The following is a 24,844-nucleotide window of genomic DNA, read 5'->3' on the forward strand; positions in this document are numbered from 1 at the left end:
GGTTCCTTATTTTCCTTGCTTCCCTCCGAGTCTAGTTGGATTGCAGAGTTAATGAATATGACATGAAAACTAAACAAAAAATGAAAGTAGTCATGGAAGAAACTGGTGGGATATGAAAAGCAAGGGTAATAAAAAGCAAAAGTACTGAAGCTTTAAATCTAAATAAATACTAATTATAAAATCAAAATATTTTCAAGATAAGAAAAAACCAAAAGCCACGAGGGTCATCTTGTGTGGATAGGTAGAGCCACCTGCCTCTCCTCCCTCTGTCTTTCTCATCAGTCATCCGCAAATATCTATTGAGCACCTTCTCTGTATCACGTCATAGGCCAGCTATGGGACAAGGCTGCCCTGTGGGTATAAAGATGAGCAAAATAAACAGTTCACTCATGGGGGTTACAGTTCAGTAGAAAATACTGATGATGATAGTAAGCAGGCAATTAAATGTGTAACTAGAAACTAGAAGTGCCATGAAGGGGAAAAAAAAAAAAAAAAGGCATTGTGAGAGGGAACAGTAGTGAAAGGAATAATAGGGAAGATCTTTTCTGAGGAAATGAGAGGGAATATAGCATCCCAGTAATGGTTTAAAATGACAGTAGCTGGGGCGCCTGGGTGGCTCAGTGGGTTTAGCCACTGCCTTCGGCTCAGGTCATGATCTCAGGGTCCTGGGATAGAGCCCCGCATCAGGCTCTCTGCTCCGCAGGGAGCCTGCTTCCTCCCCCCTCTCTCTGCCTGCCTCTCTGCCTACTTGTGATCTCTGTCAAATAAATAAATAAAATCTTTTTTAAAAAATAAAAAAATAGGGCGCCTGGGTGGCTCAGTGGGTTACGCCGATGCCTTTGGCTCAGGTCATGATCTCAGTGTTCTCGGATCGAGTCCCGCATTGGGCTCTCTGCTTGGCAGGGAGCCTGCTTCCCTTCCTCTCTCTCTGCCTGCCTCTCTGCTTACATGTGATCGGTCTCTGTCAAATAAACACATAAAAAGTCTTTTAAAAAAATAAATAAATAGGGGCGCCTGGGTGGCTCAGTGGGTTAAGTCGCTGCCTTCGGCTCAGGTCATGATCTCAGGGTCCTGGGATCGAGTCCCGCATCGGGCTCTCTGCTCAGAGGAGAGCCTGCTTCCCTCTCTCTCTCTCTCTGGCTGCCTCTCCGTCTACTTGTGATTTCTCTCTGTTAAATAAAAATAAGTAAATAAATAAATAAATAAAATCTTTTAAAAAATAAAATGACTGACATTTATTGAGTGCTTACTCAATAAATTACTTATATAAATTATATAAATTACTCAATAAATTACAAGAATTAACTCATTTAGTCCTCAGAACAACCTATTAGGTAGATACAATTATTATCCGCATTTCACAGATTCACAGAACTGTTCCCAGTTCACAAAGCTGGTAAGAAGGAGATGGGATTTGAACCCAGGTGGCTTAACCTCGGAAGCTCCACTCAGTGCTGAGACTGGGAAGGAGTCGACCAGCTTGGGAAAATGCCCTAAGTGTCCAGAAAGCTCTCTCATTGTTTCAGGAACTAAAGGAAAGCCAGTGCTGGCAGATACTGCTACCAGTCCTCTAAAATCAGTTTTCCTTTCCAGCAGAGTCAAAAAAATCGGGGGACATACCACTGCTGAGAATAAAGGCGGTATTTCCTAGCTTCCGGGAAAGCTGGGAGGGCCATGTGACTAAGTTCTGGCCAATAGGATGCAAGCATAAGTATCACGTGGCAAATTGCACCCTTCTTCCTTAAGGCATAGCTGGCCGGAGTCCAGTTCCTCCTCTTTGTTCCTTCCTCCAGCCTTTTGTCTCTTGCTCACGTGCTGCCAGCCCCATACCTGGGGATCACGGAGTAGTAAGCTGGAAGATGCTGCCCTACTAGCCGTGGACTGCCTACTATTGGAATTGTAAAATTATTTTTAATAATTGTAATTTTTTAGAGTAGTTTCAGGTTCATGGCAAATTGAGTAGAAAGTATAGAGCGTTCATGTACACCTCCTGGCTTAATCAGCTCAGGCTACCATAACAAAATTCTATAGACTGGGTGGCTTAAACTATACAGGATCAGAGGTGAAAAGTCCAAGTTCAAGGTGCCGTCCTGGTTGGTTTCTGATTGGGGTTCTTTTCCTGGATGGTATACAGCTACCTTCTCAGTGCGTCCTCACAGGGGGGTGGTGGGGAGCAAGTTATTTGGTGTCTCTTCTTACAAGGGTCCTATTCCCTTCATGAGTACCCCACCCTTAATGACTTCATGTAAACCTGATAATTTCCCAAAGACTCCACCTCCTGGGGCACCTGGGTGGTTCAGTCCTTAAGCATCTTCCTTTGGCTCAGGTCATGACCCCAGGGTCTTGGGATGGAGCCCTGCATCAGGCTCCCTGCTCAGCCAGAAGCCTGCTTCTCCCTTTCCTACTCCCCCTGCTTGTGTTTCCTCTCTCACAGTCTCTCTGTCAAATAAATAAGTAAATAAAATCTTAAAAAACAAAACAAAGACCCCATCTCCAAATACCATCACATTGGGGCTAGGCCTTCAACATAGGAATTTGGCAGGGCAGGGGCAGGGGGTACTGATACAATTCAGTCCACAGCACTCCCAGTCCCCACACACATACAACCCCACCATCATCCTGTACCACAGCGTTCTATTGGATTTCTTTAAATATTTTATTTATTTATTCATGAGAAAGAGGCAGAGGGAGAAGCAGGTTCCCCACTGAGCAGGGAGCCTGATGTGGGACTCGATCCCAGAGCCCTGGGATCATTACCTGAGCTGAAGGTAGACATTTAACCATGTGAGCCACCCAGGTGCCCCTGGATTTTTAGGGAAAATATAAATAATTAAATCTGTATCTCAGGTAAGACACTGTTGAATGGGGTTTATCCTAACTGATCTAGCCATATGGAGAGGAGTCAGGGAAGGACATTGTGCACGGCCTTGAAAGCCACAATACTCCGGGAAATCTGGTCAATTCTGACTGCAACTGCAAAGGACTCTTTAAAATGAGTGATGTTGGGGCACCTGGGTGGCTCAGTGGATTGAGTCGCTGCCTTTGGCTCAGGTCATGGTCTCAGGGTCCTGGGATCGAGCCCCGCGTCGGGCTCTCTGCTCGTCCGGGAGCCTCCTTCCCCCTCTCTCTCTGCCTGACTCTCTGCCTACTTGTGATCTCTGTCTGTTAAATAAATAAATAAAAGTAGAATGAGTGATGTTACAATATTTCTTTTTCTTAAGAAGAAATGGAATTGACAAATTATCACTATGGTTACTAGTTTAAGGTCTCTCTAGTCCAAAAGATAATTTATACATTTTGTAGCACACAACAAAATTCCTTTTTAAAAAAAGATTTTATTTATTTTATTTATTCATTTGAGAGAGAGACAGAGAGAACACAAACAGAGGGAGAGGCAGAGGGATAAACAGGCTCCCCGCTGAGCCGGGAGCCCAAAATGGGAATTGATACCAGGACCTATAGAGATTATGACTTGAGCAGAAGGCAGACACTTAACCATCTGAGCCACCCAGGCACCCCCACAAAACAAAATTCTTACATCTCTTTGCTCAGAGTTGTATGCTTGATACTCTATATTTTTTTATTTTTTAAAAGATTTTATTTATTTGAGAGAGAGAGAGAAAAAAAAAAACACACAAGCAGGGGGAGTGGCAGAGGGAAAAGCAGGCTCCCAGTTGAGCAGGGAGCCCATGTGGGGCTTGCCCCCAGGACCCCGGGATCGTGACCTGAACCAAAGGCAGACGCTTAACTGATAGAGCCACCCAGGTGCCCCATATGTTTGATACTTTAAAAGGTTGTTAGAGAGATGCCTGGGTAGCTCAGTCAGGCATCTGCCTTTGGCTCAGGTCAGGATCTGGGTCCTGGGATTGAGCCCCGTGGGGGGCTCTGCTCAATGGGGACCCTGCTTCTCCCTGTGCCCCTCCCCCTGCTTGGGCTCTCTCCCTCTCTCTTAAATAAATAAATAAAATCTTTAAAAGAAAAAAAGTTTGTTAGGAACTGGAAAATGCTTGCTTCTTAGTACCTCAAATAAGAAAAGAAAAATTGCAATTGGTTTTCATCGTTGTCAGTCATCTGTGCACTGGGAAAGATTCTACAAGGGGAATACTGACACCTTTCTTCTAGGAAACAGTTACCAGGCCACACCCACAGAACTTGACCATAGATGAACCTCTCTTTGCTACCCCTTTCAAGACAGATGAGTCTCAAATATTTGAAATGAGAAAATAAACCTCACCAGCAGAGAGTTAAAGAAAGCCCTCTAGGTTAGGTCTGATTATTAACATCTGCGTATATGAATTTTAAAACAAAGGAACTATAGAAAAACCCTTTTTGGTTGATCTCTGTCTTTTTTTATTGCTAAATTTTCCATCTCAATTCATTAATTGGATCTGGCAAAGAGAAGAGAGCCCACATTAATTTGGGAAGTTCCTAAGATATTTGTTAAAGCCAGTAGAAAAACTGAACTATTTTAAAATAGGTAAATGACATGTTTTTTCTTTTTTTTTTTTAAGATTTTATTTATTTGACAGAGCACAAGTAGGCAGAGAGAGAGAAGAGGAAGCAGGCTCCCTGTTGAGCCGAGAGCCCAACGCAGGACTCAATCCCAGGACCCTGAGATCATGACCTGAGCCGAAGGCAGAGGCTTAACCCACTGAGCCACCGAGGCACCCAATGACATGGTTTTTAAAGGCCAATCTTGAACTCACGGTATTCAATATATTTAGATACAGAAATATAGATGTAAATGTGGTGTGTTCATACGTGTGTGTGCATATAGTCTCTATTTCTGTGTGTGTAGCCTATATTCCCTAGCTCTGTTCACTGAGAGGAACTGGGACACCAGTATCCTAATAACAATGAGCACAGTTGGTGTTCAGCTTTTGGTTTCATTTCGTTTCTTCTCTTTCTTTCTTTCTTTCTTTTCTTTTTTTTTTTTTTGAAGATTTTATTTATTTATTTGTCGGAGAGAGAGCACAAACTGGGGGAGCTGCAGGCAGAGGGAGAGGGAGAAGCAGGCTCCCCAATGAGCAGAGAGCCAGAAGCAGGACTCAATCCCAGGACCCCAGGATCATGACCTGAGCCGACAGCAGACACTTAACTGACTGAGCCACCCAGGCGTCCCTCTTTTCTTTTTATTGTTTTTAACAGGCTTTATTTTTTAGAACATTTTTATGAGACCAGTGCTCTAACCTCTGAGCTACAGAGCCTCACCTTTTTAGAGCATTTTTAGATTTATAGAAAAATTGCAGAGATGGCACAGAGGTTTCCAAATACTTTCCCTTTGCTATCCTAAGAGGGAAACAACTTTCCATATAGTTAACATTCTATTTTGGTGTGATACATTTATTGCAACTGGTGAACGAATGATACATTATTATTAATTAATATTTATTAATTAATTAATAAATATTAATAAATATTAATATTTTTTACATTGGGGATTATTTTCTGTGTTGGACAGTCCTACCGACAGTCCAAATGCATAATGTCACATGTTCACTATTACAGCATCCTACAGATAGTTTCCCTTCCCTAAAAATTCTCTGTGCTCTGCCTATTTATCCTTCCCTCTCCCCTACCCCGTGGCAACTTTCCTTCCTGCTAGCTCTTGCCTTTTCCAGAATGTCATATAGTTGGAATCATATAGTATATGATTATAGTATAACCTATATCATATAGTATATGATTATAGTATAACCTTTTCGAGATTGGCTTCTTTCATTTAGCAATATGCATTTAAGATTCCTTTTGGTGGCAAAATATCTCATTTCTTTTTATCACTAAATAATATTCTGTTGTATGGCCATACCGGTTGTTTATCCATTCAGCTACTGAAAGACACCTTGGTTGCTTCCAAGTTTGGGCAATCATGAATATAGCTACCAAAAAAACCCATGTGTGGGTTGTTATGTGGACATAAGCTTTCGACTCATTTGGGTCAGCTCTTGGTTTCTAAATAACTTACTCCAATAAAAGGAACCAGAGCTCCTTGGAGAAATGGTTGATTCCAGAGCTGATGTAGGGAAAGTATAATTTGAGCCTGAAATGTGTTGCTATGCCAGAAAGAGAAGAAATGCTAAAATCTGATAAATGCTGAAAGGATGAAGGCAAGTTTACAGGACACAGAAGATGACTTGAAAGGGCCCCAAATGACCAAATCAGAGTCAACCTGAATGTAAAAATAAACAATATTAGTAACTGGGTACTAATCCACTGCATATAACAGGAAAGTATGAGTACATACTGAGGTACTTAAGTAAAGTGAAAGTTGGATGAGGAACAGAATATTTACATAATCTCAACATACTCCCCCCAACAACACACACAAAATAAAATTTCCAAAGGGAAAGAATGATTTACAGCAGAGAAAGCTGGCATTTCTTTAATGAAGTAATCAAAGGAACAGGACATATGGAGGTGGGCAACCCCAGGTAGAAGGCTCTAGAAAGAAAACAGCATCATTTCCATGATGGTCCTGCCAGAGATGCATACCCTGAGTCTTGTCATGAGAGCACAGCAGACAAACCCAAACTGAGGGGCATTCTGCAAATAAAGGGCCTGTAATCCTTAAACACATCAAGGGCATGAAATTCAAGAATGAAGGAGTGTTCCAGATTGAAGGAGACAATTCAGTGCAACACCTGCTTCTGGGCTGGATCCTTTTGCTATAAAGGATGTCACTTGGAAGATGCGAAACTGGGGCACCTGGGTAGCTCAGTTCCTTAAGCATCCGACTTTTGATTTCTACTCAGATCATGGTCTCAGGGTGGTGAGATCTAGCCCTGCGTTAAGCCCTGCATCAAGCCCAGCTTTGGGCTCCACGCTCAGCCTGGAATATGCTTGAGAGGCGCTCTCTCTGCCCCTCCCCCACCCCTCTAAAATAAATAAATCTTTATTTATTTATTTATTTATTTGGCACAGAGAGAGAGAGAGACAGAGATCACAAGTAGGCAGAGAGGCAGGCAGAGGGAGAGGGGGAAGCAGGCTCCCTGCTGAGCAGAGAGCCAGATGCGGGCCTTGATCCCAGGACCCTGAAACCATGACCTGAGCCGAAGGCAGAGGCTTAACCCACTGAGTCAGCCACCCAGGCGCCCCTAAAATAAATAAATCTTAAAAGGAAGAAGAAGAAGACGACGACGACGACAACGACGAAGACCAATGAAACTTAAATGGGGGTTTGAAGATTAGAGGGAAAGAATGTATCTATACTCTTTTCCTGATTTTGATGTTTGTTTTGTGGTTATGTAGGAGAATATTCTTGTTAGCAGGAAATATACACCAAAATATTGGATGGAGATGGGGCAACACATGGGTAACTTACCCTTAAATAGTTGAGAAAAGGTTTTGTGTACTACCCAAGCAAATTTTCTGTAAGTCTGAGATTGTTTCACCCAAAGAAGGTGAAAAAAAAGAAAAACTTTAGATGGTTTCCCACGACAGGTTTCAGTGTTGCTTCTGGCACTACTACTGTGTTACTATAATACTGGAAGTTTTGTAATGATGTAGTAATGATGTAAGAACAAAAACCAAACAAAAAATAACAGGAAAACTCCAGCAGGGTGTAAAGTTTGAAAGGGAATGTATGTAACTGTTTTCATTTGCAGAAGATATAATTATCTCTATATAAAACCTGAGAGATATCAGTAGAAAGCCTAGGAAAACAGAAAAGAGTTCCTTACAATTACCAGATGGAAAAAATTATAGGACTGATAATCCTGGATGGCTCAGTCAGTGGAGCATTCAGCTCCTGATCTTGGGGTCCTGAGTTTGAGCCCCACATTGGGCATAGAGATTAGTTATGAGAAAGAAAGAAAGAAAGAGAGAGAGGGAGGGAGGGAGGGAGGAAGGGAGGGAGGGAGGGAGGAAGGAAGGAAGGAAGGAAGGAAGGAAGGAAGAAAGAAAAGGAAAGGAAGGAGAAAGAAAGAAAAGCAATTTTATTCTCTGTAGGTAAAAGAAATATTTGTAATGTCTAAAGTGGACTTGGGATTCATATGCAGAATATACAGTAAAATCTTACAAATCAACAAGAATAAGGACAGGAAATCCAATAGGAAAACATGCACAGGGACATGAGGAGTCACTTTAGAGAGAAAGCTCTGTTGGCTAACAAGAATACAAAGTAACACTCAAACTCACTAGTAATCAGAAAAATGCAGTTGAAAATAACCAAGAATGTGGGGATGCCTGGCGGCTCAGTCAGTTAAACTCTGATGCTTTTTTTTTTTTTTAAGATTTTATTTATTTATTTGACAGAGATCACAAGTAGGCAGAGAGGCAGGCAGAGGCGGGGGGGCGGGGAGCAGGGGGAAGCAGGCTCCCTGCCGAGCAGAGAGCCCGATGTGGGCCTCAATCCCAGGACCCTGAGATCATGACCTGAGCCAAAGGCAGAGGCTTTAACTCACTGAGCCACCCAGGCGCCCCAAGCCTCTGATTCTTTATATCGGTTTAGGTTTAGGTCTGATTCTTGATATCGGTTTAGGTCATGATCTCAGAGTTCTGAGTTTAAGCTCCGAGTCAGATTTGTTGCTGGGCATGGAGCCTGCTTAAGATTCTCTCTCTCCCTCTGCACCTACCCATTCCCTCCCTCTTTAAAAAAAAAAAGAAAGAAAAGAAAATAACAGAGAGTCCACTTAATACCCATTAGAATTGTACAAATTAGAACATTTTAGGAGTGCCTGGGAGGCTTAGTGGGTTAAGCCTCTGCCTTCGGCTCAGATCATGACCCCAGGATCCTGGGATCGAGCCCCACATCAGACTGTCTGCTCAGCAGGGAGCTTGCTTCCCACCCCTCACCCACTTCCCTGCCTACTTGTGATCTCTTTCTCTGTGTCAAATAAATAAAACATTTTTTAATGTTAGAACATTGTATAACATCAAGTGTTGGAAAGGGGAGAAGTGATAAGAACTTCAAGTAATAGTAAGAGTGTAAACAGCTACAAACCTGAAAAATAATCTAGCAGTATTCAGTGAAGTTAAGTTTGTATAAGCCTTCTGATCCAGAAACTGCAGTCCTGGATATATGTCCCAGAGAAATTCTTGAACAGGTTCACAGGGGACCATTTAAGAAGAGAATTCTCGGGGCGCCTGGGTGGCTCAGTGGATTAAGCCGCTGCCTTCGGCTCGGGTCATGATCCCAGGGTGCTGGTATCGAGTCCCGCATCGGGCTCTCTGCTAGGAGGGAGCCTGCTTCCCTCTCTCTCTCTCTCTCTGCCTCTCTGCCTACTTGTGATCTCTATCTGTCAAATAAATAAATAAAATCTTTAAAAAAAAAAAAAAAGAAGAGAATTCTCTAACATTGTTCATAGAAGTCGGGAATGGGGGGCCCCTGGGTGGCTCAGTGGGTTAAAGCCTCTGCCTTTGGCTCAGGTCATGATCCCAGGGTCCTGGGATCGAGTCCCACATTGGGCTCTCTGCTCAGCGTGAGCCTGCTTCCTGCTTTCTCTCTCTCTGCCTGCCTCTCTGCCTATTTGTGATTTCTACCTGTCAAGTAAATAAATAAATCTTTAAAAAAAAAAAAAAAGAAGTCGGGAATGGATACGTAAAGTGTGAGGGATGCCTATCATAGAATGTTATGCGATTGTTGTAAGCAACAAGCTAGATTAAACACAGCAATAAAGATGGAGCCTAGAAGCAGAGTTGACTGAAAAAAAGTAAAACTAAAATCATATGGTGATGCCACTTATGCAAATTAAAAACACCTAAACAACTGTAATAGGTTGAATAATGACCCAGTCCACATTCACGTGGACGTGAATGTCCACGTCTTAATCCCCTGAATCTGAGAGTGTTACCTTAGATGGCAAAAGGAATTTTGCAGATGTGGTTAAGGACTTTGAGATGGAAGGTTATCCTGGATGATACAGGTCACTCAATGTTATCACAAGGGTCCTTGTAAGAGAGAAGCAAGAGATCACTGTGGATAGTAGATGTGATGACAGAAGCAGAGGTTAGAGTGATGGAAGAAGAGGCCTAAGTTAAGGAATTCTGACAGCCCCCAGAAGCTGGAAAAGGCAAGAAATGGACTCTCTCCTGAAGCCTCCAGAAGGAACAGAGCTGTGTCAGCACCTCGATTTTAGACTGTTGACCTCCAGACCCATAAGAGAATAAACTGGCATTGTTTGAAGCCACTAAATGTGCAGCAACTTGTTACAGCAGCAGGAGGACTGATGTGCAACCTTACATGTTTTATAAGCACACATGCATAGTCAAGAACTTCTCTCAATCACATTAGAGTGCTGTCCACAGGGCAGAGGAATAGGAGAGAAATAAGGGGTGAATCATAGAATAAACAAGACAGGTGGCTTGCGGGCCTCTGTACACAAGGTCTAGCAAAGACGAACAGAAGGAGGTCACTCTGCTGCGTAGAAAACAGGTTGGATGCTCTGATAGGTATGACGGATATTCTGGATAGTGGCTCCGTTAAAGACTTCTCTGATATAAAAATCAGTCTCCCTTGTATCTTGATTCTGTGAAGGTGATGCCCTCAAGAGCAGACATAAATATGTTAGTCATTGAAAGGTATGTCCTCTTGGTAAATCAATCATTCCATTTCTCTTATGAATTTGATTAATATGAGTCAGTCCCTAGATCTACTCCAGGTGGTCTGACAAACTCATGTTTCCAGGTTTGTGAAGCTGAGGACGAGACCTGCATTGTGCTGACTGCCTTAAACCCATGTGAAATCACTATAGAACCAACCTCCATCTTGGTGCCTCCCCACCTTTCAGATTTGGTCTTATTCCTCCCTATATCCCAAACCCCTAGCAAAGGACTTTACACACAGTAGGTGCACAATGCTTGTTACTAAGAGCCATCCCTGTGGGTCTAGTGGCTAGATCTGGCACATTCACAGTGCCTGTCGGTGGAAGGAGGTGACCTTCCCTCAACTCAGACCACCTTGTTAGTTTAATTTCCTACATTCCATCTACCCCTAAGACCTCACTATTCTCTGAACACTCTATATTCTTTCATTTTTTTTTGTCTTTGTTGAACAGCCTTCTCTCTTTTAAAAGAAGAAGTTCAAATAATACTTCTTGGAGGTCTTCCCTGTCACTCCATGCATTCATTTGATCAATTATTCATCCCTCCATTGACTCATTCAACAAATATTGAGCACTTTACAAGGCAGGCACTAAGCAAGGCATTGAAAATAGGATGGCAAGCGAAAAATAAAAGGTCACCACCTTCATGGACTTCTAGCAGGGGGACGGAGTTTAAAAAACACAATATATCATGTTCACATTGATGAATAATCAATTACCAACTAAGATGCATGCTCTGAGGAAACAAACACTATTCTTCGAGAGCACAGAACCAAGGAATCGTTTTTAAAATTAGGGCGGGTTGTGAGCAGAGGGGTTAAGGAAGGCCTCTAAAGGAAGTAACAGTGAATATCAATTTGGAGGCATGCATAGGCAAAGTGGAAGCCACAAAGGCATTCCAGACAGAGATTGGAGGGAGCGTGAGGAGTTTGAGGAATTGAAAGAGGCAATGAAGTTGGAAAGCAGAGAATAAGATGAGGAGTGTGAGTGAGCAACAGTCAAGGCACAGTGGTAACAAGACCAGATTTGCCATTTTGGAAAAATTACTCTAGCTGCTATATGGTGAATGTATTAAAGTGGGGGGCAAGAGAGAATTGCAATCCTGTAGGTGAGAGTAGAATGGATTAGGGTGGTGGTAATGAGGGAAAAAGTAAACGAATTGCAAAGAATGAAAAATAGTAGGAGTGAATGAGAGATTGTAAGGGGAGGAAAAGTGGGGTTTGAGAACAACTCCTGGTTCTTGACTAGCAGAATCCACTGTAGTCACGGAGAAAATCTACCAGTCCTGTGCACTTGAAACCATAGCCCATTTTCCCAAAGTCCATTAGAGGTCACCACTCCATTGTAACCAGGGTATTCTAGGTTCCCTAAGTTTCACACCCCTGCCTGTGGGTAACAGGTTGGGGACCCTCCTCTCCTCAGTCCTCCAGGTCTGTGGTGTTGAGTGAGTTCCAGTGACACTGGTTTGAGTCCTGTTTCTTATCTGCGAAATGGAGACCACACCTCAATGGGTTGGAGGCTCCTGTGAGAAAAGGATAGTTTGTTTGTTTGTTTAAGATTTGTTTACCCAGAGAGAGAGAGAGAGAGAGAGAGAGAGAGGCCGGGTGAGGCGGGGGTGAGGAAAGGGAGGAGAGAGGATCTCAAAAGGACTGCCACTGAGTGCAATGCCCCACGTGGGGCTAGATATCACAACACTGAGATCAAGACCTGAGCCAAAATCAAGAGTCGGAGGCTTAACCGACTGAGCCACCTAAGTGCCCCAAAGATGGTTTATTTTTATTATCGTTAGGCTCAGTTCTATTCCTTCCAGCCCTCTCTGTCCGTTTGGAGGCGCTTTCTCCTCCCAGGCACAGAGAAAGAAGACGTTTCCTATACGGGTCTGGGCGCTGTCGGGTAAGAGCCGGGTCTGGGGATCTGGCCAGCCTCCAACACCGTTAGCTTCTTTCAGGAGCGCCAACCCTCCCGGCAAAGCCGCGAGAACGATCCTTCTCCTTGCAATCTCCAGACCTCGCGAGAATAGGCAGCGCCCGTTGTGGGAAGGACTCGGAGCGCCACGCCTTCCCCGGCCACCGAACGCCCGCCTCCTTTCTCTTTTTCCCGCCTCCCACCCCGCGCTCCGCTCTCGGATTGGCTAGCTGAGTCGGGTCAGTTTCTTCCTGGCCAGAAAGCGGCTCGACAACTAGCCCCGCCTTCTGGCCCCGCCTCCGAAGCCTGTGGATTGGACTGCTCAGCCAGGTGTCACGCGCCTCCGCGGGAGCGCTGACGAGCCAATCAGGCGCTCGGCGTATTTTACAAACTGGGGAAGTAGCTGCCCCTGAAGCCAGTCAAGAAAAAGCGAATCCAGTGGGGGGTGAGCCAGAGTGGTTCTGAGGAAGGTGCGGCGTGGAAATCTTGGACGGACTGGGGGGCTGCGCGGCTCATAGGGAGGAGAGGCCGCTTGGGGTCCTGGAGCGAGAGAGTAGGATCGGGGTGCCTGGAGGGAGCGGCTTCCTGGAGCGGCCTTGGAAGCGTCAGGTCTTCTGGGCACATGGGTTTGGGCGGAGGTGGGAGCTTCAGGAATGTCAGAACTGGTGCTCCGAACTGGCTGACTTTTGATCACAGGTCCTGCTTTTCTTCCCATCTCAGCTGTAGCAGTCATGACTACCTTCCAGGCTACGAAGGATCCTGTCCTCAGGGGTGTATCTCCTACTCCTAGCAAGATTCCCGTACGCTCTCAGAGACGCCCGCCTCTCCCCACAGTCAAACCCTGCGCCCTGGACCAGGAGAACCAAGATCCAAAGGTAAGAGGGGCCTGGTGGGTGAAGACAGTACCTGCAAGGAGACATAACATACCACCAATGCACCCCAGAGCTGAGCCCCGGCTTTTTGTCTTCCCCTCTCCCAGAGATTGGTGCAGAAGCCCAACCTCAACTCAGCAGGCCCCAGGCCGAAAGTCACACGTCAAACAGAGAAATCAGAGAGATCGGTGGGGAGCACTCCGCTCCGGAACCCCTTGGAGGAACTGAGGTCTAGCCCTGGGGGACAAAATGCGGGGCCTAGGCACCCTCACCAGACAGGTACCTGTTGGAGGTTTGAAAAACACAGTCTCCTTACGTGGGCATGGGGGAATGGGGTGGGTGCAGTCTGCTTGGGAGCTTTCCACTACCCTGGTCTCCTTCATACTGTAAGCAGAGTCTTGAACCCTGCTCCTGGACATCTCTGTACTCCCAGAAGCCGCCCCTCCCTCTTCTAAAGCCTTTTCCAACTCCTTCAGTCACAATCAATTGCCCTGTGTGCTAATACTTTGTAGTTCTTCTTTTATAGCATGTCATACTTTGACTTGAGCCTGTCACCTCTCTAGAGTGTGATGGTAACTTCTTGAGGCTGGGGGCTTTCTCATTCATCTCTGAGCCCCAGTACCTGGAACAGTGTCTTACTTAAAGTTCGGGGTGCCTGGGTGGCTCAGTGGATTAAAGCCTCTGCTTTCTGCTCAGGTCATGATCCCAGAGTCCTGGGATCGAGCCCTGAATCAGGTTCTCTGCTCAGCGGGGAGCCTGCTTCCTTCTCTCTCTGCCTGCCTCTCTGCCTACTTGTGATCTCTGTCAAATAAATAAATAAAATCTTTAAAAAATAAAATAAAATAATAAAGTAAAGTCCTATGAACTTCTGTGAGCCAAGTTTGATAATATGAGTCTCTAGCTCACTCTTGCACCTCAGGGTGACTACGTAGCAGCCCGGGTCCCCTCAGCCTTCCTCCTCTTCTCACCTTCTCCTCTTCTCTTGCAGAGGCTCCAGGGACTGTAGAGTTTGTGGCTGACCCCGCAGCCCTGGCCACCATCCTGTCAGGTGAGGGGGTGAAAAGCTGTCGCCTGGGGCGCCAGCCCAGTCTGGCTCAGAGAGTCCTGATTCGAGGGAGCCAGGGAGGCAACACCCATAGGGGCCAGGTAATGCGACAGGATATGAGGAAATCAGGCCGGTGTGGACGGAGGAGGGAGTCCTGAGCCCGTGCTGATGGCCTCATTTGTGGTGTCAGGGTGCCCGCGCCTCTGCATATTTAGCCCCTAGAACCCCTGCCCACCGACTGGACCCTGCCAGGGCTTCCTGCTTTTCGAGGCTGGAGGGACCAGGACCCCGTGGCCGGACCTTGTGTTCTCAGAGGCTAGAGGCTCTGGTGAGTGCTCTTGAGGGGCTGGGATCCTCAGTTCTTCTGTGAGCTCCTCCCATAACCAAGCTGGCCCTGAGGAGGGAAGATACTTCCTGAAGAGCCAGAACGGTTGTGGAGGCTGATGGGGCTGGTGGTGAGGCCTGAAGGTTTGGGGCCCACGTCTGACTCTGCTCTTTTCTTTTGCTCCCGTGGGTTAGATTCCACCTTCAAGACCTTCCTTTCACCCCTCTGCTCACCCCAGTTTCCAGGAGCTAAGAAGAATGACAGGTGGCGGCAACCGGTGAGGAGAGCATCATTTGGAAAAGAATGATCCAATGTCTGATACAGGGGTCCCTCGGAGCTAGAGACTTCCTGTAGCTTTAAGACTTCCCAGCAGCCGAGGAGGGGAAGGGGGAAACCTGTGACTACCCAGGCTGAATCCTTAGAAGAGGGTTCAGGCCTCCACAGCCAGGCCTCCGTATGACATCAGTTTTTTTCAGGTTATGGGGGGAAGAAGGAACAGAAATGAGAAATGCTGTCTGTTTTGTTTATTGGCTAGAGCATAGACTATGGCAATAAATGGGACTTGGGTTTGATTCCTGACTCTCAGCGCTTACTAGAGTAAGCTCACCTTACCCCCGACCCCAAGCTTGTTTCTTTAATCTGTCAAATGAGGGTAACATTTGTATCATTAGAGGTTGTTGTGCAAAGACTTAAATGAGATGACGTTTGTAAAGCACTTAGCAAAGTGCCCAGCTCACACTTGGTACTCAGTGACTGCTAGCTGCTGTCCTTATTGTCGTCAGGACTTCAGTGAGCCAGACCTCAGGATTACTCCTGGAGACCCCAGTCCCACCTGGTGAGTGTGTCTGGCCACGGGGAGAAAAGAGGGGCAGATAGGCTGCCTAAGTTGGAGAAAGTTCAGTGGGTGGGAGGGGGCTCGAGGGGAAGGCCACATCAGGAGGAGCCACCAAGGAAGGGACCTTAATAATAGGCCAGAGATTGCCCAGTTACACTTGTGTCAAAGGAGGTGGTCTCCATTTCAACCCTTTCTCTGCCACTTCCTTTAAGATTTACCTTCCACTCACTGTTCTGTCCTCAGCCCTAAGAGCCACCATCACACCCCTAGCCTACTTGGGGTGTTCAGATTAGTAAGTGATTACTGAGATGTTGCTGGGCTCCAAGGGGCTGCTAGGCGGGTCCCACTGATGGTACAGTGGGGGCTGTCAAGCTGACTTACCCTCTTTGGAGGTTCCAAAACCCTATGCCAGCCATTGGTGTGTGTGCCAGCACTACAGCAAACTTCCTGTCTCCTCCTAGCTCCCTCTCTCCCTGAAGGAGAACATGAAGTTGTTACTCGCTCAGATGAAGGAGGAGGGGGCCCCCTAGGTCTGGCCCAGCGGATACCATTAAGTGAGATAACCCACACCAGGGTGAGATGAGATCCTTCTGGGACGGGGGGAGAAGGGGAGATGTTTGGGAGGAATTCTCTGGCATTGGCCAGCACTGAGGATTTGTGGGTGGGGGTTGGGATGTAAATTGAGTTTGTTTGCCCCACGGGCCCAAGGCTTCTCCAGAGTAGGTCTAGTCTCTGCTTACTAGCTGTCTGGAGCCTGGGGCTGAGAGGTTACAGGCTGGCATATATTTGTGTCACACAGCAGATCAGTGCTGAGAGCAAGGCAAATCTGACATTCATTGACTCCACAAGTGTTTGTTGACCACTTATTATGTGCCAAGCAGTACTCTACGTTCTGGATACACAGTAGCAAATAAGTTCACATTCTAGAAAGGGGAGACCAAAAAAAAAAAAAAAAAGTAAAATATATAGCCTGTCAGGTGGTGATGAGTGAAAACAAAGTAGACACTGAAGGGGGTGTGGAAGTAGGGGAGGAGGTATAAAAATTTCATATAGATTGGTCAGGGAAATTAATTGAGAAGATGACATTTCAGTGAAAACCAAAAGGAGATGGGGAAGTGAACCATGCAGATATCTGGGGGAAGAATGTTCCAGGCCCGTTGAACTGTAGATGCAAAGGCCCTGAAGTGGAATGTGCCTTGTGTGTTTGAGGATCAGCAGAAAGGAGACTCCAGCCAGGCTGAAGCAGAATAAGGAGGGCAACAGGAAGTGAGGTTAGGGTGATGGCAAGATCAGATTGGGTAAGGATTTAGAAATCAGTGTGAAGCCTCGGCTTTTCCTTGGAATGAGTGGAAAGCCATCGGGCGGGGCGATGAACAAGGGAGAGACAGGATTTGATTAGTTCTTTTTTTTTTTTTTTTTTTTTTAAGATTTTATTTATTTGAGAGAGAGAGACAGTGAGAGAGAGCAGGAGCGAGGAGAAGGTCAGAGGGAGAAGCAGACTCCCCATGGAGCTGGGAGCCCGATGTGGGACTCGATCCCGGGACCCCAGGATCACGCCCCGAGCCGGAGGCAGTCGTTTAACCAACTGCGCCACCCAGGATTTGATTAGTTCTTAAAAGAATCCCATTGGCTGCTGGAATGAGGAGACATGGGAATGCAGAGGGGGAGCGATCACTCTTCCACCTTGTTCCTCCCCACAGGACAACAGTGCCTCCCACCTGACATCCTCCCCTGGCCGAGTGGTGCCACCGTCCATCACCCACCCATCACCCTTTGGACGGGCTCAGCGCATACCTTCTCCGGGCCCCTCAGCTCCAGTTTGTATCCACCACTCCAGAGGGTGGGGGGCTTGCTGGGCAAGGGGAGAACATTCTGGCTGGGATCCTTGCCAGGTCAAGCTCTTGCTCCTGCTTAGCCATCCTCCTCTCTCCCCAGCCCTCGTATTCGGTTTTGCGGCGCCTTGCCATTCGTCCCAAAACCCAGTTCACACCCATCCGAGCGGCCCCCAGGGTTCAGCAGGTAAGAGGGAGCAGGGGAGGTAGCTGACCTAGGCCAGGGCGGGGGAGGAAGGGAATGGATGGGAACAGGGAGAGTTACAATGTCCCCCTTCTGTCCCAGGCCCAGGGTTTGAGCGGCCTCTCCCCTCAGTCATGCCGTGAAGAGCCTGCCCTGCCCTGGGTATGTATCTGAAGGCTTTCCGTGCTGGGATCCCAGCAGTCTGAGGCAGGCAGACTCCCCAGAGAAGCTACCAACTCTCCAACACTCTGTGCTCCTCGGCTGTCCTCCTGCTCTAAGTTTAGGGCTTCCTGACTAACCTGAGCCCTTCCTGGTATGGGGTATGGGGTGGGGACGCAGGCAGACTGATCTTCTTCCTGCCCCAGACCGGCTTCCTCACACAGCCCCTCTCCTTCCCTGTGCCAGGAGCAGATTGCAGTCCGGTTATTTGACCAGGAGAGTTGTACAAGGGTGCAGGAGAGGCCTGGGAAACCCCCTGTGGCAGCTTCTGACCCTAATACACCCGCCACGCTCCAGGAGCTGAAGATGCAGGTGGGTGTGCATGTGGGCCTGACATCTGCCTGGCAGCGACAGAGGATGCGAACAGGACAGTGTGGGTGGAGACTTGAACCCACACCTTGACATCCCCCTGAGGGCTCTTCTCCTCCCCACAGCGCATCAGTATCCTGCAGGAGTTGTTGCGACAAGAGGTGGAAGGGCTGGCTGGGGGCAAGTGTGCCTCCCTTAATGGAGGTTCCTCTCTGGAAATGGTTGAACTTCAACCCCTTCTGGCTGAGATTTCTAGAACCCAGAATGCCCCAGAGCAGAATTCAGGGGCCTTACACCTTCCCGGACTGTTCCAGCACCCTGGGCTACCAGAGCCTTATGTTCCAGAGGAGTGTGGGGAAGCGCAGCCCTGCCCAGGAGCAAAGCCGGAGGCAGCTCAGCCTTGCCTTGCAGCAGAGCCAGGGTCCCCTGAGTCCAGCCATAGCAGGGAGCCTGGGATACCAGAACCCTCTGTCCAGGAACAGCCTATGGTATCAGAGCCCTGCCCTCCAGTAGAGCCTGGACACCTGCAGGCTGACTCCCAAAGGCACACTGGACTCCCAGAGCCCTCCCCTAGGATAGAGCCTGGGGCATCCGAAGCCTGCTTCCCGGAACCGAGAAGTCCGGAGTCCAGCCCACAGCCCTGCCGCAGACAGTGGGCTCCAGAGACCACCACCCTCATCTTCTCCTCCCAACACCCACTTTGTGCCAGCCCCCCTATTCACTCACTCCAGTCTCTGAGACCCCCAACAGGCCAGGCAGGTAAGGAGTTGGTCAGAAGTGTTTCTGAACAAAGGAGGTCCTCATCTCTCACTGGAGGCAGGCCCCTACCTTGCACTGGGTGGTCCCATGCTTTCCTCCAGCTCCCCTAGCCTAGCCTAGCACTCCTTGGGAAGGAAGGGAGGACTTGCCCCTCAATATCTGTGCTCCTAATTGGCTTGGCCCCTGGAGGGGGTGGGGCGCAGGTAGTGGGAAAGGGCTTTAGATGGTGGGGAAAGGACTCCAGAGCCTGCACTGAAGTCTCTTTGGCCCTTGGCCCTTAGGTCCTAGCAGTCTTGCCCCTCGAACCCTGGCCCTGAGGCAGCGCCTTAAATCATGTCTGACCGCCATCCACTGCTTCCATGAGGCCCGCCTGGATGACGAATGTGCCTTCTACACCAGCCGAGCCCCGCCCTCAGGACCGGCCCGGGTCTGCACCAACCCTGTGGCCACATTACTTGAATGGCAGGATGCCCTGGTGAGCCCCCCAACCACAATCAGGCTGTGCCTGCACAGCATGCCTGGAAAATGGGGTGGTGCGGGTGCTGGGGAGAGAGTGGGGGCGGGGGGGCCAGCCTCTGCTCCTTTGGGGAGGGCCGTGGGGAAGGGTTGGCTACGGTTCAAGGATGGCTGCTGGGCTGTGACAGCCTTCTCTCTCCCCAGTGTTTTATTCCAGTTGGTTCTGCTGCCCCACAGGACTCTCTGTCATGATGCATCCATCTCCTGCCCTGCCTTGCTCCTTTTTCCTTTTAGCCCTTATTTATTGTCCACCCCGTGAGACTGGGAGCCCATACCCTTTATTCTTCAATAAAGTTTCTTAATTGTCGTCCGAGTGTCTTGTTTCCCACTGGGCCCATCTAGGCCAGCTACAGCTGTTGTTCTCCAGTTGCCCACACGGTGGCAGTGTCCTCCAGTTTAGAGGCGGGCCCTGGGCTCTCTGGATTCCCCAGGCTCCCTCACCTAGAAGCAGTCCTAAAGAGGCATCTCACTCCCGCCAACCTCCGCCCCTGCGCAAGTTGTAGGAGTGCAAATCTGGACCTTTCCGGACCTGCTCTTCTTGCTTTTTGAGATCAGTGCCCCTCTCGGGAGCCATCAGCAGCTCCTTCCTGCCCTAGAGCTCCTCTTCTTACAACTCCCCCTGCATCAGGCAAAAAGCAGAAGCACCAGACCCATATCTCTGGAACCCCCCCTTGTTAGTGTCATTCTGGCTGGTGTCTCCCTACAGTAGGAGGCCTCAAAGCTCTCCGGAAGCTTATATGCCTCCCTTTCCATATCAGAGTAGAAGCCCTGGGCTACTCTCCTCCTCTCTTCCCCCAGAGACAGGACTTGCCAGGAATAAGTAAACCTTTGCCTCTGGCAGAGAGTGATAGGACCAGAGTCCTTGACAGCAGTGAGGGAAAGGGTCAGCCATTTTCCCCCACTCTGGGCACTAAGAAGCACACACATTCTCCAACTTCACTTTATTTGGCGAGGCAACAGCAGCTGTAGCCCCAGGGCCTAGGCAGGATGGGCGGGAAATGGGGACTGTACAGAATGAGTTATAAATGCTAGGAAAGAATTCACTGGTTCCTCCAGTTCGCAGGAAGGCTGCTAGGCCGGAGCCTGGAGCCTGAAAATGGAGATGAAGGGAGGAGAGGATGGAGAGAAAGTTGTGACAGGGGGCAAGCGCCAGCCAAACGTTTCCTCTACTCCCACCTGGATGGGCTCCTGTTTCTGCTCTCCACCCCCGCGCGCAAAGGGCCTCCCTCGAATGCCAGGGCTTCCTTTCTGCTTGCAGCTCCGGGTGGTAAAGCTGTCCCCCAACCTCCCACAGTAGAGATGGTCTGGACCTCCGCTTTCACAGGCACGCACTCTGACCCCAGGGGGCCCTTCCGGAGCCGCTCTGCTCCTCCTCAGCACGGCCTCCTCCTCTCCCCAGCCACTTCGACCCCCGGGAGCGTGGAGAGTCCACCCAGCAAGGCTGCCTCGGGAGCGGGAGGGTCCGCCCCGCCGCCAGGCTCTCAAAGGAAGGGGTGGCACGTTGGGTGGGGTCGGCTGGAGGTGGGTGAAGAGGGGAGCTGAGGCGAAGGGCGAGCGGGGGCGTGGGGGATGGGGCCCTGCTCAGTCCGGGTAGATGATGAAGCCGGAGAAGGTGCTGTACTTGTTGGTGTTACCGCCGTGCACCTTCCCGCCGTCCAGCTTGATGAAGACTTCGTCACCCACATCCAGGTGCAGGATGACACTGTTGCTGGCGTAGTCGTAGTTCTGGTCGGCGTCCTGAGCGATGGCGCTGGCCCGGACCTGGCGGGGGAGAACACAACGCGCCGCTCAGCCCCTGTGCGGAGCCCGGGTGGCGAGAAGCTTTGGGCGGAGTAGGTGCACTGGGCCGGCGACGGCGGGGCGAGGGGAACGGGCTGCAGGGGCTGGGGAGGAGAGGGAGCGCGCGGGAGACCGCTGAGCTTCTCAGGCACTGCCACTCCCCAGCTGAGCTACTCGACTAGTTTCACGCCTTCTCTGGTCCTCAATTTGAACTAGAAGATGGGATTTCATAATAGGATTAAGTGAGTTAGTACATAAGAAGTGAGTTAGAACAGCGCTTTGCACCTAGAAAACGCTCTATAGGGGTTGCTATTATTAGCATTCAAACAATAAAATTAGCCTGTAGGGTAATTGCTAAGATTATGAACCCGCTCTGACCTCCTGAAGTTTCTTTCGCTTCCCTCAGTGATAGGGTACAGGTGCGTCTGTAGCCTGGGAGCGAGGGTGCGAGCCATGGGAAGGTGCAATGATGCGTTTTCGCCTCTGGGTGCCCTTACCCCTTCTGGCGCCCACTGGCGCCAGGACATGGGGGTCGCCTTCCGCCCCAACAGGTAACCTCTTCTTCCCTCTGGCCTCGCTGCTGGTCGCCTAGGACCGCCAGCCCCTTCCCCAGCCCCCCTCTTCGTGTCCCGCGGGAGCTGGTTATTAACTCATTAATTATTCATCATTATTCTAATCACTATTTACCGTCCCCAGGGCCGCAGCGCCCGCGCCACGGAATACAGAGTGGGAGCCGCGCGGCCCCCGCCCCCCTCTGAAACTGGCACATTCTAGATAGACAATCGCCCCCTCCTCCTGCTCACAGATAACCTGCATAGACCACACACACCTACTCAAGGCCCCATGCAGATAGACACTGATCCATTCTCCCAACCCGCACCCACAGACACTCGCATCACACACACACTCCCTTACACACAAACGGCTGTCACTCCCATGCAGGCACACATACAGTCTCTCTTTCCTTGAGTCCCTGGGGTGGCCCTGCTGGGAGAAGACCCCAGTGCAATGCCTACTAGTCCTGGTGCAGCAGGGTGCTGCAGCTGGAGCAGGACCTCGGTTCAGACCTCCAGGACCAGCAGGCCTGATGTGCCACGGTCCACATCTGGCGCACGGGGCATTCAGAGGTCACCGCTTAGCCCCAGTCTTACCCCCTGCGGCTTGTGGGGCCCAGGTGCCTTGCCCAACCCCCACTCTGCCGCCTCTCCTTCCCTCTCTGCATGTCCCAGTCCTCCCGCTGAGTCCTTGGAGCTATTCTCCCAAGTCAAGGTGGCAGTGACTCCAACTCTGACCACAGGGGCAGGAGCAGCAGAACCTGGAGGCCAGAGGTTGCCAGGGAAGATGTGGGGCCTACAGAACCAGCCCAGGGTCCAAAGATTCTGCTTTATCTGTTCTTTGCCTCTTTCCCCGTCCAAATCCCTTTCATCATGCTGCCCAGCTGGCCGGTGAACTGCCACACGATTTCCACCTCTGCCTACTGACTCAATATTAGCTATGGGCCAGCTCTAGAATGGTCTGAGGCCCTGGGTGAGTGTCGTCTTTCTTTTTTGCCTTTTACTCGAAAATACAAGCTGAATGGCCCAAACAAGAACAGCTGCCCACTGCCCATTGCCAGAGACCTGGATTCCATGCTAATTCAAAAGAGCCAGACTCCAGGTAATTCACCCATCCTGAGGAGGGGAAACCCAAAAGCCGGAAAGGCTGCCTCAGAAGAGAGGGTGGCCCAAGAGATGGCGAGAACAGACGCTAACTGGCAGGATGAGACACCAGAGAAGTTTTGGTGTAGGGTTGCCTGTAGTTGGAGAGTGAGGATAGCAGCTGCAGAGACATTAAGCTTTGAGTCCTAAGTTCCGAGTCTGACACCATTCCTAACGCTCTGTGAGACCCTAGGCAGGTCATTTCCTTTCTCTGGTCCCAATTCCTCTTCGGCTAAATGAAACAATTTGTAAGTTCTTGGCAGCCTGGCATTTCTGGACTCAGTGACGCTGTTGGGGGAAGGGTTCGTATGCAGCCCTCGGGTGGAATGAGTGCAGGGAGATTTAGAAAGCTGCCCGGTCTGCTCTGGACCTGGGTGGGGGAGGGGCACCTCACCTGTCCATTCTTCATCAGGTCGGCCCACATGCTGGTGCCGTCACCGCCGCGCATGAGTACATGGTAAGCGAAGAAGTAGACACCTGGCATGGGGCAGGTGAACTTGCCGCTGGCCGCCTCATAAGCGTTCCCCACATTGGTGACCACGTCGTCGAAGCGCAACACCTCGTAACCTTCGTGTGGCCGCCGCAGACCCGCGTAGAAGGCGATGCGAGGCACGTAGCCTGCAGGGGGCGCCACCCCGCCAGGGCCTGGGCCGGGAGGACCGGGTGGACCTGGCCTGCCCGGCTCTCCTGGAGGCCCTCTGGGGCCTGGGGGGCCCGGGGGCCCTCGCAGACCTGCCTTCCCGCGCCGGCCCACCTCTCCCTTGGCGCCCGGAGGGAAGGGGGGCACAGAGGCAGGAGCGCCGTCGGGTCCAGGGCCTCGCGGCCCGTGTGGGTCGCATACCATGCGGCAGCGACCCAGCATCTCATAGTGAGCCGGCCCGCGGGAGCTGTGCACCAGCAGCGGAATGGCCACCAGCAGCAGCAGCACCATGGCCACCCCGACGGCCGCGCCTGCCACCCGCTTGCGGCGGCTCAGCCGCGACGCGGCCAGGGCCAGCAGATCCTCCTCACTCTTGGGCGCAATGGCGGCGGAGGCCCGGGGCTCTCCGCGGGCCCCGGAGGCGGTGGCCGGGCTCGGGCCTGGGTCGGGACCCCCCCGACGGCTGCGCCCGGCCCCCCCGCCCCTGCGGGCTCCCGCCTCAGCGGTGCCGTTCCCCAAACCTTCCGTCAAGGCGGAGGTCCCCCCAGTGGGTTGGACCAGGGGGTTCCCGACGGTTCAAAACCCGTGGTCCTCTATTACCCTCCCGTTCAGCCTAACGTTCCCGGGCGCCTGAAATCAACGGCTTCTCGGACGGCCGGTTTCTTACAGATCTAGGATGCCTGCTCTCCGGACAGCTGTTTTCTCAAGGATGGCGGCGCCTAGGTCCCCGGCTACCCAGACGGATCTCTCCTGGCCGGAGCCAGGGACTACTCTCCGCGCTCTGGACGTCCCGGGCTCGGCGCTGCGGGTGGCGCCCTCCGGACTCGACCTCCTCGTAGGTTTGCGCTCTGGCTCTTGGCGAGCACTGACGCACCTTTCTACCCCAGCCGCGGCCCCAGCCCCTGCTAGAGCCCTGGACCCGCGTTTCTCTCCAGCTGGAGCTCTCCCTCTCTGCGTCCCTAACCTTCCTCCCCTCCCTCCCGGGGCGGCAGTGCGGGTGGTGTGAGCCGCTGCGCGGCAGGAGCCTCTATAAGCGGCCCGGGGCGGAGCGACCCCTGGCGCCCAGAGTGGGAAGCGCGGGGGCGGGGCAGGCAGAGGCCCCCACCCGCGTCCCCCCCAGCTTCTCGGTTCCTGCCTGTTCTGAGCCGATTCTGCAGGAATTCACTGCCCCCACCCTATTCTTACTTTCACCCCACCCTGAGTTTGGTATTCCCAGAGCCCGGAGGAAGCCAAAATAGATATGGGATAAAAAGGGGTCGACATACACACACAGAAGACAGACAGAGGTGGATTCCAGAGCTAAAAAACCACCCCCTCCAAAGAAAGGCCCACAAAAAGGAAGGGTGATAAGAGGTTGAAATTCGCCACCCCATGACCTTCAGTGCC

The 24,844-nt window shown here is 50.3% G+C and overlaps 2 protein-coding genes across 5 annotated transcripts; one reads left to right on the plus strand and one right to left on the minus strand.

Annotated features, from left to right (window-relative positions):
* The first annotated feature begins 12,788 nt into the window (after nucleotides 1-12,788).
* LOC122891681 (trophinin associated protein) lies at nucleotides 12,789-19,649 on the plus strand. 4 transcript variants are annotated; one of them, XM_044227531.1, is made up of 15 exons: nucleotides 12,789-12,916; nucleotides 13,143-13,321; nucleotides 13,426-13,597; nucleotides 14,307-14,464; nucleotides 14,554-14,691; nucleotides 14,883-14,965; nucleotides 15,471-15,523; nucleotides 15,985-16,097; nucleotides 17,224-17,340; nucleotides 17,459-17,542; nucleotides 17,642-17,701; nucleotides 17,945-18,070; nucleotides 18,193-18,826; nucleotides 19,108-19,301; nucleotides 19,487-19,649. In XM_044227531.1, the coding sequence occupies exons 2-15, from the start codon at nucleotides 13,178-13,180 to the stop codon at nucleotides 19,532-19,534; spliced, it is 2,124 nt and encodes a 707-aa protein (XP_044083466.1). In that variant the 5' UTR covers nucleotides 12,789-12,916; nucleotides 13,143-13,177; the 3' UTR covers nucleotides 19,535-19,649. The 4 variants fall into 4 exon arrangements, with proteins under 4 accessions (XP_044083466.1, XP_044083465.1, XP_044083469.1 ...); XM_044227530.1 differs by having other exon boundaries at nucleotides 13,167-13,321; XM_044227534.1 differs by lacking the exon at nucleotides 12,789-12,916 and adding an exon at nucleotides 12,925-13,055.
* Nucleotides 19,650-20,268: 619 nt separating this feature from the next.
* On the minus strand, nucleotides 20,269-24,446 carry C1QL4 (complement C1q like 4). The gene is made up of 2 exons (XM_044226596.1): nucleotides 23,213-24,446; nucleotides 20,269-21,103 (listed from the first exon to the last, which is right to left on the minus strand). Exons 1-2 carry the CDS (start codon nucleotides 23,747-23,749, stop codon nucleotides 20,924-20,926), a joined length of 717 nt encoding a protein of 238 aa, XP_044082531.1. The 5' UTR covers nucleotides 23,750-24,446; the 3' UTR covers nucleotides 20,269-20,923.
* Nucleotides 24,447-24,844: the final 398 nt, after the last annotated feature.

This window comes from Neovison vison, chromosome 12, assembly GCF_020171115.1.
Source record: "Neovison vison isolate M4711 chromosome 12, ASM_NN_V1, whole genome shotgun sequence".
Taxonomy (NCBI): domain Eukaryota; kingdom Metazoa; phylum Chordata; class Mammalia; order Carnivora; family Mustelidae; genus Neogale; species Neogale vison.